Below are 14,014 nucleotides of genomic sequence, written 5' to 3'. Positions count from 1 at the left end.
AAGTTCTGTACTTCGGTTGTTAGCTCCTGCATGCCGCGCATGAGGTCCTGGACCGCTTTCTCCATAGCGGTATCTGTGTTGATCGTTTGGCGTCTCAATCTGTCAAAGGTTTCTCCCCGGCTCACCTGAGTTCTCTTCTTGTGGCGTTCCGCGGAGGACTCCTTCTCCCGGCCGGACCGGGACTTGTATAAGTGCGCGCGAGTCGAGTCTGACTCCAGCGCGAGCGTTCAAAGTTCCAGGAAGTCGCGTGTTCCAGGACGCCAAGGAAGAGGATCGAAGAAAGGTAAGAGATACTGGAAACAGGGGAAAAGGGAAGAAAGAATAAGGGAGTTGGCCAGGAACTTGGAAGGGTAACGCCGAGCAGCACACACACGTCGAGACACTACCTAGAGATAGCGTTGAGATGCGCGGAGGCGCGGGGGCATGGCCCATTTATAGAACGTGCCGTGTCCGACATACAGGCTAGTACGGAACACGGCACTGGGCACGGCCATGGTGGAAGTATCAAGGAGCACACTCTCCATCTGGACGACCAGAAGGGGCTATGTCCATGGTTCATGACAGCTGGGGCATCGTCCCAGTCCTCCCCTCACTGGGGCATCATCCCAGTGCTCCCCTCACTGGGGCATCATCACAGTGCTCCCCTCACTGGGGCATTGTCCCAGTTATCCCCTCACTAGGGCATCATCCCAGTGCTCCCCTCACCGGGGCATCATCCCGGTCCTCCCCTCACTGGGGCATCATCCCAGTGCTGCCCTCACTGGGGCATTGTCCCAGTTATCCCCTCACTGGGGCATCGTCCCAGTGCTCCCCTCACTGGGGCATCATCCCAGTGCTCCCCTCACTGGGGCATTGTCCCAGTTATCCCCTCACTGGGGCATCGTCCCAGTTATTCTCCTCACTGGGGCATCGTCCCAGTTATTCTCCTCACTGGGGCATCGTCCCAGTGCTCCCCTCACTGGGGCATCATCCCAGTGCTCCCCTCATTGGGGCATCGTCCCAGTTATTCCCCTCACTGGGGCATCGTCCCAGTGCTCCCCTCACTGGGGCATGATCCCAGTTCTACCCTCACTGGGGCATCGTCCCAGTTATTCCCCTCACTGGGGCATCGTCCCAGTTATTCCCCTCACTGGGGCATCGTCCCAGTGCTCCCCTCACTGGGGCATTGTCCCAGCTATCCCCTCACTGGGGCATCGTCCCAGTGCTCCCCTCACTGGGGCATTGTTCCAGTTATTCTCCTCACTGGGGCATCGTCCCAGTTATTCTCCTCACTGGGGCATCGTCCCAGTGCTCCCCTCACTGGGGCATCATCCCAGTGCTCCCCTCACTGGGGCATCGTCCCAGTTATTGCCCTCACTGGGGCATCGTCCCAGTGCTCCCCTCACTGGGGCATCATCCCAGTGCTTCCCTCACTGGGGAATCATCCCAGTGCTCCCCTCACTGGGGCATCATCCCAGTGCTACCCTCACTTGGGCATTGTCCCAGTTATTCCCCTCACTGGGGCATCGTCCCAGTTATTCCCCTCACTGGGGCATCGTCCCAGTGCTCCCCTCACTGGGGCATCATCCCATTGCTCCCCTCACTGGGGCATCATCCCAGTGCTCCCCTCACTGGGGCCAGTGCTCCCCTCACTGGGGCATCATCCCAGTGCTCCCCTCATTGGGGCATCATCCCAGTGCTCCCCTCACTGGGGCATCATCCCAATGCTCCCCTCACTGGGGCATCATCCCAGTGCTCCCCTCACTGAGGCATCGTCCCAGTTATCCCCTCACTGGGGCATCATCCCAGTGCTCCCCTCACTGGGGCATCATCCCAGTTATTCTCTTCACTGGGGCATCGTCCCAGTTATTCTTCTCACTGGGGCATCATCCCAGTTATTCTCCTCACTAGGGCATCGTCCCAGTTATTCCCCTCACTGGGGATCGTCCCAGTGCTCCCCTCACTGGGGCATCATCCCAGTGCTACCCTCACTGGGGCATCGTCCCGGTTAGTCCCCTCACTGGGGCATCATCCCAGTGCTCCCCTCACTGGGGCATCGTCCCAGTGCTCCCCTCACTGGGGCATCGTCCCAGTTATCCCCTCACTGGGGCATCGTCCCAGTGCTACCCTCACTGGGGCATCGTCCCAGTTATTCCCCTCACTGGGGCATCATCCCAGTGCTCCCCTCACTGGGGCATCATCCCAGTGCTCCCCTCACTGGGGCATTGTCCCAGTTATCCCCTCACTGGGGCATCATCCCAGTGCTCCCCTAACTGGGGCATCATCCCAGTGCTACCCTCACTGGGGCATCGTCCCAGTTATTCCCCTCACTGAGGCATCATCCCAGTGCTCCCCTCACTGGAGCATCATCCCAGTGCTCCCCTCACTGGGGCATCATCCCAGTGCTACCCTCACTGGGGCATTGTCCCAGTTATCCCCTCACTGGGGCATCATCACAGTGCTCCCCTCACTGGGGCATCATCCCAGTGCTACCCTCACTGGGGCATTGTCCCAGTTATCCCCTCACTGGGGCATCATCACAGTGCTCCCCTCACTGGGGCATCATCCCAGTGCTACCCTCACTGGGGCATTGTCCCAGTTATTCCCCTCACTGGGGCATTGTCCCAGTTATCCCCTCACTGGGGCATCGTCCCAGTTATTCCCCTCACTGGGGCATCATCCCAGTTATCCCCTCACTGGGGCATCGTCCCAGTTATTCCCCTCACTGGGGCATCATCCCAGTTATCCCCTCACTGGGGCATCGTCCCAGTTATTCCCCTCACTGGGGCATCATCCTAATGCAGACTGTCACTGCTTGCCTACCGCCCTGGTCTATTCTACTTTTCTAGAGCAACCACTGAAATCCATTTGTACCTAACAATGAAATAAAGATGTTCTTTTTTGTATGAATGCTTGTTTATTGTTGGCAATTGCACATTTCCAGGGCACAACGTATCCATATGTAACGCAAGACTAACAATGTGATGTGCTAGTGCATAAACCCTGCACTGGGACGAATACTGCTGTACTACTTTTAATGCATTTTTGCACTACGGAAATGTTTGCCTTAGTTGTCGTCCTTTACCCTGAGGCAAAAATGCATTGAAAGTATACGTTTCTTGTAGTAGGGCAATTTCCCCCTAGTGCTAGTAGACCTTGCACCGGTGCAAGGTTTCTATAATACCGCCCGTGGTCTCAGTGCAGCGGTGAAAGCAACCCAGCGGCCTTTGCCTTGGGCTTCGTTAAAGATTTAAAATGGAAGAAGCTTTTTTTTCACAAAGTGATTGATAGTCGAAAAGCTAATGGATGATCCCAGGCGTTTCCTTGCCAGTGCTTTGCTGGCGCGGATCGCACGTGCTGGCCGCGTTCACTGCCGCTTGTTTACCATTCCTGTAATCACCATCAGTGTACAGTGGAGCGTCCAAACACACAGGCATCAACACAATTTATTGTCAATGATTTCTGGACGCCTCACGACGTTTACTCAAAACAGCGCTCCCAGAGCTATTGACAAGATTTGTTGGGGTCGCCGCTCTCATTGGCAGGGGCCCATTGGCTGGCTACAAGATAGGCAGAGGATTCCAATTTTTCCATTTTAGGATGTTCTCTGTGCCAAGTTGCCTCACACACCATTATAAATTTAGCTGTAGCATTGCAGAAATAACTTCAGGGATTCTGCTTCTTGGCGGGCAATTGAAAAAAATCTGAAATAAAAAATAAAAAGCAAAGGAATTCTTAGCTAAACTCCCGGGCACCAGCGTGAGTACAGCAGTGAGGAGCAAACACCCCACAGAACCCGGCAATGAATCCAAGCTGATAGCCTTCAGGAAATAATTCATGGCTCACCTGAGCCCCGAACACTATGCGATCTAGGGCTGACAGCCTTTAGAAAATAACTCAAATCTCACCTGAACCCACAAAACACTACACGATCGAGGGCCAATAGCCCTCGGGATGAGACTCGAAACTCGTCTAAATCCCCAACCACTACAAAATGTAGGCCAAATGGTCTTCTTAAAATAACTCAGAACTCACCTGCACCCCAGCATTACAAAATCTCAAGCTAGCAGCCTTCCGAACATAATTTAAAAGTCAACTGATCCGCAAGCAAAACAAGATCTAGGGCTAATAGCCTTCAGAAAATAACTCAAATCTTACTTAATCCCACAAAACACAAGGGCCCTCATTACGACCCTGGCGGAATTCGGAAAACGATGGCGGAAATGCAATACCGCCATCGAATAGCGCTCGGTGCGACTATGACCCGTCACCGCAAAGTACGAAGCCATTAGCGACACCGTAGTGAACGCCAACGCTAACTGCACCAAGCACGCGCGCGCGCGCCATCCAAACCGTAAACACCACCATGGCGCAAGGGTACGCCAATTCCGACCCTAGCGGACATGTACCTAACGCCATCAAGCATGGCGGAATGTACCATTCCGCCATGGTGAGAAGTACGGCATCGCGAATCAACCGTAAACGGCCCCACTGAGTGCCTGTACACCGCTCCCTGCCCACAAAGTACAACTCCCCGTAGGTGCAATGAAGTCACAATGCAACCAGTGAAATGTACAAGTCACCCATGCATGCCAACGAACAAATGAAACACAAGAGGGGCCAATGGGAGCTGCAGGGCACAGATGGCACGAATACAGAAGCCATCCCAATGGACACGACCACAGTCCCCCACCAAGAAACGCACGCAAACACAGGCACCTGTGACCAGCAATATTCCGAAAATCACATCATTCCACCAGTCCACCTGGCTGACCGGCATCTGTTACACAAAACCCAATCCCCCGCCCCTGAGCATGACAACATTCAAACAGTCATATTGGCAGCCCCCATCCCTGACCTCACGGGCTTCATAGGCAAACGCGCCCAGTACAGTACCACGCAACTAAACTCCGAAGCTGGAACCCAATGCAGATCTCCTCACAATACATCGCTCCCCAAATAGGAATATGCCACATCACTTGCAAAGAAGAACGCTACACGGGCCAAATCAGAATAGAAATTTAATGCACAACAAAATCACCAAGCCCATACAGCCATCAGGCCATGAACTCCAAAACACATTTCACCATTGTGGGCTGCATCCGCAAGAAATGACCAGCCACTACTTGTGTGACGCCCTGTTCCATCATGGTACACAGAGCCACATTCACGTACGAAAAGGCAACATGGAAGCGCACAGAACCGCAGGGCCGTCCCAATGGGGAGGCACTAGTCCAGCTGAAAGGCCGAAATGTTGCTCCGAGCCACCAGTACTGCGTAAGGGCATGTGGCCCATTGGCGATCGTCCCATAAGATCGTAATGCTGCTCCACTGATTAACACGAAGCAGCAGGTGTCGGGAGTAAAACCCATCTGCAGGAGTGGCATACAGATGGCAGTGGCAAAAGGGGAGGAGATACCTGTCAACCAAAAGAAAAGAAAAAGAACAGAATGGCCATCAGAACTACATTCGAACAACTCACTTCAATGATCACACTAAATCCACAGCCATATGCATGCTAGCCCACTCCAAAGGTTCATCACCACCCAAAAACCACTTGCGACTCATAACTATCTATATCGAGGTGTAAACACCATCACAAACGAGTGTACCTGTGCATGCGTCTGTCAAAACAGAATCCATCAGATGGGATTGGTAACGTGCATGGACACAAGTGTCTGAGGGCGCGTCGAGACAGGGAGGGCTCAACAAGGCCAGATAGACGATGGTCCCACTATGGCAGCCCTGCATCACATAGCATAGGGGAGGCGGATAGATTCCAAGAAGCCCTGTACATGGCAAACTCTGTATCAAATCACCTGCCCATGCATCCATTCATCATTCCCTCATCCCGGGATTAAAACACCTGAATATTTACTCACATAACATTAGAAATATCCATTGAGTCTGTGCGTTATGCAGCCTGCAAAATCCACAGTGCCCCAGCCCGTAATTCCAGTGTAGTGAAGTAACATGTATTTGGGAACGTCCGGCCTCATCGCCCACGTCGCCATTGCGCATCCCAAACCATTCATATCAATCATTGCATCCTCGCCATGGCCCCTGTCCCAAGGACATTGAACAATAGTACGTTATATTTGCAGTCAGACCTGTGGGCATTTCCTCGCCGCTAGCTGAAAACCGAAAGCGCCGCCCTTCGAATTCCTCATTTGCAACATCACGTCGAAGAGGCATCTGTGGCCGTTTGAAATCACTAATTAATCCATCGAGTGCGGCTGTGTGTGAAAATGGCAACTGCCTTCACCCACAAATGGGACGGCCCGCCCGTCGTTGCAACTCGGTACAGTGATGCATGAGGGTCCACCGTTACTCGAGTACTACGTTCCACTGACCCTTCACAAGTCTGTTCGCGACTGCACAGATAGAATGTGAAACAATGGGACCACAGCAGAATGAACATATCAACCAATGTTACACGGCCATCGGGTACAAATACATGATTGCAATAGCAAGATGCCATTCCCCGAATTGCAGCGTTGTGTGCGGGACGTGCTCGGCCAAAGGGGAGAGCAGTTTGCACAGGTGGAATGAATCACCACAGGTGGAGGCCATACAGCCTGAAAACACATAAATTGCACACCCAGTCTCCTCCCACAACCACACCGAAATGCTACCGGCAGGACTCGCGATGTTGGCCCTGGGGGACCTGATAGCACTGCAAGTACTCCAACTCCAAGAAGAAGACGAACACCAACTACAACCGGCCGCACGGAGGAGACGCAGGAGGAGGAGGAGGGCAAGGCAGGGCCAGCAAGGGCCGCCAGCACAGCCACTACCACCACGCAGGCAGCCCGCAATCCCACGCCTCCGAGCACATCCGTTCAACCTCACTGATGAGCAGATCCACACCCTCTACCGTCTGGACCGGGACACCATAGCCGCCATTGTGGACATGACACAGGCTGACCTTGTCAGCATGATAGATAGCCCAACCGCCATCCCACCCCTACTGAAGGTGGTGTCTGTACTACACTTCCTGGCCACAGGCACCTACCAGCACACAGTCGGACAGTTGCATGGCATTTCCCAGCCACTGTTCTCACGGACACTATTGCAAGTGCTCGATGCCCTCCTGCAGCACGCAGACGACTACATCTCCCTACCACGCTCGGAGCAGGAAATTACCAACACAAAAGTGGGATTCCATGCACTTGCCGGCATACCGGGTTGCATTGGTGCCATCGACTGCACCCATGTGGAATTGGTCGTCCCACATGCCATGGAGGCCCAGTACCGCAACCGAAAACAATTTCATTCTCTGAATGTACAAATGGTGTGTGACTCCAACAGGATCATTACACATTGTTGTGCCAGATTCCCTGGATCAACCCATGATTCTATGGTCTTGAGGAACTCTACAATACCACGCTACATGGAGCGACACGCAGGGAACAGATCCTGGCTACTCGGTGAGTCTCATTACATGCATGATAATGTGGGGTATGTGATTCGGCAATGACCTGGCAGGAAGGGGGGGGGGGGTGTGCGTACGTAGCAATGGCATTCCACATCATACGTTTATCGTCCACATACAGGTGATGCTGGATATCCACTGAAGAGATGGCTCCTCACACCAGTCCGGAACCCACGGGACCAGCATGAGGAGGACTACAACCATGCCCACTCACGTACCCGTGTAGTCATTGAACAGGCATTCGGCCTACTGAAGGGTCGTTTCCGCTGCCTCAGCAGGTCTGGCGGGGCACTCCTGTACCGCCATGAGAAGGTTGCAAAGATGGTGATGGCATGTGTCATGCTCCACAACATGTGCGTACGTAGAAATGTGCCCATGCCCCCTGACGCAGAACTGCAAGCACCTGATGATGGTCATGATGAGGGTGGGGATGTGGCAGCACCTCAAGGAGTCTGCGAGGCACCGGAGGGCCGTGACATTCGTCAGCATCTCATTGATGTATGCTTCTAGCACTCACGCCTGGTGGCTGATACATGGACACGGGACTCGTGGCACTGTGTGTGTCTGGGACATGCACAATATGGACTGTACGCCTATGATGGCCTAGTACACAAAGATCAATGTCCACACATCTCATTGGTTGATCGTGCACTGTTTATGGCATATGTGATATCATGTTGTACAGCCTATCGACCCGCCACCCAAGTGAGCCCAACACACCCCCTCCACCCTCCTACCTCCCCCCCGAACACCAGTGTCCAAAGATGCTCATTGTCAGTGGGCAGTCGCTATTGCAAGCCCCCTCTGCGGGTATCAGGGGCACCCCTGCCTGTGGAGCGCAGGTTCCTCCCAGATCTACGTTGGGGGCTGCCCTGGACGGAACTTGCAACGGATGATGTCTCTGCCTGCTCACGTCCATGCATGTCCCTAAGGGTTTGCGAGAGCTCAGTGAGCACACGGCGCACTGCGGCAAGTTCGGCACATACGTCCTTGGACGTCGCATGCAGTTCCCCCCTCAGGCTCTCGGTGCTTCTCTCCATTTGGACTCCCAGGCTCTCGGTGCTACTCTCCATTTGTGCCCTTAGTGTCTCTGTACCTCTCTCCATTTCTGCCCTAAGTGTCTCAGTTGATGTTTCTATGTCTGCCTTAGTGCCCCCACATTCATCGGCATGGTCCTTGAGGAGCGTGGCCAGTTGCTGCTGTTGCACGATTAACTGGTCGAGGGACTGTTGCCTCTGCTGGGCCATGGCCATTTGCGGGGGTGTCACAGAGGGGCTGTGGACCTCATGTTGCCTTGCCACAGGGCTTGTGGGGGATGGCCAGTCGTCGTCTTGTGGGTGCCCCTGCGTGGTATCCTCATGTTGTACGGGATGGGACAGACAGGGGGATTGGGACAGGTCATGGATGGATCTGACTTCGACATCCCCGTCTTCTGTGTCGGAGCATGCTGCCATCAATGGGGTGTCACCTATGGTGCTGCTGCCACCAGAGGCAGTGCCTTCTGTGGCATCCGTTGGGGGGACCTGTGGTGGTGGTGTTGTGGGCATGCTGGCTGCTGGGGTGCCTGTTGATGTTCCCTCCTCTGTGCTGCCACCTGATTTGTGCTGCTGCCGTGTCTTGATGCGTGCAGCTGAGGTGGAGGGTCTTTGGCCGTTGGTCTTGGCCCTCTTTGCAGGTGTGCTGGTAGGGGTGTCCTGATGCTCGTCGTTTGGATCGGACCCTGTGGTGGAGTAAAGGAGGGCGAGGGTTATTGATGGGTCTGTGGGAATTGGAATGGCATTGTATCACATGCATTGGGGTGGTACCTGAGGGTGATTTGGGTCGGGGCCTTGGAGGTGCTTTCATTTGTGTGTGGAGTGAGGGTGCAGTTGTTTGGCAGCCTGCAGTTAGGGTGTGCCTGCTGCACGTGTAGTGCGTGTTTTAGGGGTTTTTAATTATTTATGTATTTATTGTGGGTTTTAACGTGCGCTATCAGGCCGATGTGTGTGGACGTTCTCCTGGACATGTGTTTCTGTTGCACTATGTGGACACATGGTACTTCACATGGATGGACTTTGTGGATTTGGCATTGTTTTATATGGCCCACCTACCTGAATCTTCGGATGTCTGCACTCCTTTCTCCATCCCTCCGACTCCCTCTATGCTCTCCATTCCGATGGTGGAGGCACAGATTTCTTCCCAGGGGGTCAACTTGATGGGTGATTCAGGACCTCCCCCGGTGGCTGTGGCAATGTTGCGGTTGGCAGAGAGTATGCTGCGGACGCGTATCCGCAGGTCGTCCCATCGCTTTCGGCATTGCTGTGGGGTGCGAGGTGCGGTCCCCACCGCACTTACCCGCTGTGCCACCAGAGCCCATATGGCCTTCTTGTTTGCAAGTGCCGTCCTGGTCATTTGCGTGCAGAAGACGACGGCAGCATTCTCCTGGAGGGTCTCTGTTAGCACGGTGAGTTCCTCACGGGAGAAGTGGACCTGCCGCTTGCGGTCGCACGCTTTCTTCGCTACTTTTCCCATTTTTCTTGGTTTCGCTAGGGTGGATGACGGGTTGGGGTGTGTCTCAGGGTAGTGTTTTTAGTGGTTGTGTGGTTTTAGTGGTTTTATAGGTGTACGGCGGGATGTTTCCCGTTCCGGGCCCATGTTTTAACTTCCGTTTCCGTATATTTCCGGTCACCGTACTTTCCGGTAGGCGCACACTGCGGTGTCCGCTGTGATGGGTGGCGGTATTGCACCTAGGGCGCCGTACGGCGGCGGTGTGGGCCGTTTTGGGGTCATTTCCGCCATCGCGGACTTTGCACTTCCGCCATGCCGTGGTGCTCGTGCCCGATGGGTCGGAATGGGCCGCACTTTGCTCCTTCGTGCAATGGCGGAAACGCTATTTACGCTGTGGCGGTCCGGTCAGTCACTTTCCGCCAGGGTCGTAATGAGGGCCAAGATCTATAGCTGATAGCCATCTGCGAGAAACATAAAAACCCACCTGCACCCCATCACTACAAGATCTAGGGCTCATAACCTTCGACAAGAAACTCAAACCCACCTGCACCCCATCACTACAAGATCTAGGGCTCATAACCTTCAACAAGAAACTCAAACCCACCTGAACCCCATCACTACAAGATCTAGGGCTCATAACCTTCAACAAGAAACTCAAAACCCACCTGCACCCCAGCACTACAAGATCTAGGGCTCATAACCTTCAACAAGAAACTCAAACCCACCTGCACCCCAGCACTACAAGATCTAGGGTTGATAGCATTTAGAAAATAACTCAAATCTTACCTAAGCCCACTTAACACAGAATCTACGGCTAATAGCCTTCAGAAAGAAACGCAAGACTCACCTGCACCCAGGCACCACAAGATCTAGGGCTGGCAGCTTTTGGAGCTGCAGAGATCGCTGACCTTACTCGTACAACATCCTTGATCCCCTGTTCATCACTGAAACATAGTTTACCGCATTGTAGAGAAGCAGATGCCACACCCTCACTTCTGCCATACTGGACGAACAGCAAAAAAGCAGTGTGCATGACACCCGGTATTATCCCAGTACTGCATCGAAGGTATGAGAGACGTTATGCACTGAGACAACTATAACAAATGTCTCCTCGAACTGACATGGTAGAAGGAAGCCTGCAAACACCACTGAACATAGAAGAATTATACGTTAAGTCTGACAGGTGTAAAGTGACGTCATGAAGAGAAGACACGTGGACGCACTGAAATGATATATGGATATCAAAACAATGAAGATGTGACTAAAGTGATGAAGTAAACCCATATGAATGTGACGAAAACCATATACACTTAAAGATAAGTGAGAAAAGATGCAGTAGATGTATATACGCAGAAATGCAAGGTAGATGAGACGATGTAGAAGCTTGCTAAAAATAGTAAATAGATTGATTGTCGTCGACTTCGTATAATAGTAAGCAAGAAGTCTCGAGGAGAAAAACCAAGGCTGCAGAGCTGAAAGGCGCTGAAATACAGATTTGTGCAGAACAATGTATTTGTTTGGCTCAGGATCAAGGATACCGCAGCAAAAAAGCAACTACAGGGCACAAGAGGAGTAAAAGAGGATAAGCCATGTGCGTAAGACATATTTCTCTTAGATTAAGTAAAGGAGTGAATAATTTTAAGTGCCAAGTATCGAACAAATCACGGATGCAGAAAGCATTTGCAAGACGGAGTAACTACATTTCCAGAGGCCTAGAAGAGTAAGAGCACCCAATATAATTGAATCAAATAGCGCTAAATAAAAGGATGGAATGGACAAAATCATGGTCTCTTCACATGTTTTTTAAGACCAGAAGACAAGACTTATATGCCAATATTTGTGATATTAACTGTGAATACATTTTGGTTTAATAGTTTATGACTGTTTTCTGATCAAACTGACGGGGAAATTAACACTCCAGTCTAACTCATGGTTGTTACCTGTACCATATTGTGTGGAATGGTGGGGTAGCCTGTGCTCAACTGTGCTTACATAAGAGTTTAGCGGTCCCTCTTGAGTCAGGCCCCCCTCTAACAAAAAAGAGAGCTATACCCAATACTTGTATTTGACATACCCTAAAGGCAATCCACTAAGCTGCAGCACGTCTTGATATGGTAGCAAGGAAATGTTACTGAACCACCCCCATCCTACATGAACTACATTGGCTTCCACTCCAAGTCAGGATACTGTTCAAGACTGCATGTATTTTCTACAAAGCAGTAACGAGTAGTACACCAGCGTACCTGGTGGCTAAGCGCCACATATCTGGTTGCACATGCTGCGCACGCAGGAAATCAACCAACCCGGCTTGAATAACAATTTGTCCACAAAGAGAAGACCCGCAAACAATTCTTCTCTTGTCATGCACCCACACTCTGGAACTCGATCCCAGTGTTAGCTCGGAATGGCCCCACAATTCTCCAATTTCGTAAATCTCTCAAAACATGGCTCTTTCAACAACACATGACCAAGGACGAACTCCAATGGATGAACAGACCTCACAGTACTGCGTTAGTGTTAAAAGATGTCAGTCCAAATGTTGTCTATTCACACATTGTACAGAGCTCTGCTGTTCTTGAACTTGGCCTGCACTTTAAACAATAAAATAAAATAAATTAAAATAAAAAATTCTCAAAACACACGTTCAAAAATGAACTCGCCTGCACCCGAGCACACCAAGATCCAGTGTTGAAAACCTTCAGAAAATAACTAAAATCTCCTATGAGCCCACTAAATACTACAAGATCGAGGGACAATCACCCTCAGAAAGAAACACAAAACTCACCCGAGCCCCCAGCAGTACACAATTTGGGGTTAGTAACCCACTGTAAATGAATAACTCTGAATGACATGTACCCAGCAGTACAAGACGCAGGGCTGACAGCCCTCAGAAAGTAACTCAAATCTCACCTGAGCCACAAACAAGACAAGATTTCGGCCTGAGAGTGTCGATCCATTGAATAGTAAAAATCCAGTCAGGTTTTCAAGATAGCCAAAATTAATATGTAGGAAAAATAAAGATTATGTGTATAGTTCATAGAACATGCTGACAAGCATAACTGAACTCAAAAGGCACTTGGTTGACTTCAGTACAGCATACATGCACACAAAATAACAAATGCACACAACACCTGTCTACTTACAGCTGAATCCCGCTGAAGAAGGAGCCGAAGAGACCAATCATCCCCAGGAACTCCACCCGGCTGAGGTTCCGGATGATGTACTCCTCGCAGACGTTGGAGATGCCGTACAGCGTGGCACCCGCCAACACGAACAGGTCTCCGAGCAGCTTATTCTCACCTAGGAACAAGTCCTCCCCTTGAGAGGGAGGGGTAAACAAAGGACAAAGGTCTGCATGACAAGTCTTCAGGTTGTGAACATGAACATAGCAGCAGTAAAGTGTGAAGTTAGAGCAAGACTAAAATGGAGGATACGTCACTTCGGCGTCATAGATCGTTGAGCGTTGTCCGATACACAGCAGCTCAATTTATTTGGAGAACTTTGGAGCTGCTAGAAGAAGGGGACGGTTGACTAAAATGGATCGGATACTGTTTTTTGGTGTGAAGGAGTCATCCTTAATAATTTGACTTAATTTCTCTCCTTGGAGCCCTGAATTAAGCATACAGAAATATTTGTATCGATGGAGCTTTAGTCTACATCCTGTTTTCTTTCCTGATTAATTTCACTCTCATGCAAATATAGGATTGTAATAAGTACTATGTTGACAATGTATGTCATGTGTTTGGTGTTATGTAAACTATAAAAATATATAGTGTGTCTGACATGTTATTTGTGAATTCGTATGGAGCAATGCCATTTTATGCAGCATTTCATCCGGAATGGTGTATGGTGTGTATTCCAAGTGCTGTCAACTCAGCGTTACTTTGTCCTCTTCGCAGTTGCTTTTATACAAGATATGTAAATACCTCCCACATTCTTTTACAATGGAAGACATTAATTGAACCACAACAATCATATCAGGATATACATAAGAGCAAACAAATTACAGAATAATGTTCCAATGCTACATTCAAATCAGCTCTTAGTTTATCAAAGAACACATGGGAAATGACCCACTAGTTATTTCAGCAAATTGAAACAAATATTGGTGAT

The 14,014-nt window shown here is 50.9% G+C and overlaps 1 protein-coding gene across 1 annotated transcript in view; it reads right to left on the bottom strand.

The window, feature by feature from the left end:
- Window positions 1–14,014, bottom strand: part of SLC35F1 (solute carrier family 35 member F1) — a 1,067,107-nt gene that overhangs the window by 162,708 nt on the left and 890,385 nt on the right. The window contains exon 5 of the mRNA XM_069606621.1: window positions 13,045–13,219. Within this exon, the coding sequence (XP_069462722.1) occupies window positions 13,045–13,219 (175 nt within the window). The remainder of the gene's footprint in view (window positions 1–13,044; window positions 13,220–14,014) is intronic.

This window comes from Ambystoma mexicanum, chromosome 4p (genome assembly GCF_040938575.1).
Source record: "Ambystoma mexicanum isolate Mex_15411 chromosome 4p, UKY_AmexF1_1, whole genome shotgun sequence".
Taxonomy (NCBI): domain Eukaryota; kingdom Metazoa; phylum Chordata; class Amphibia; order Caudata; family Ambystomatidae; genus Ambystoma; species Ambystoma mexicanum.
This window is presented reverse-complemented; position numbering and strand designations above follow the sequence as displayed.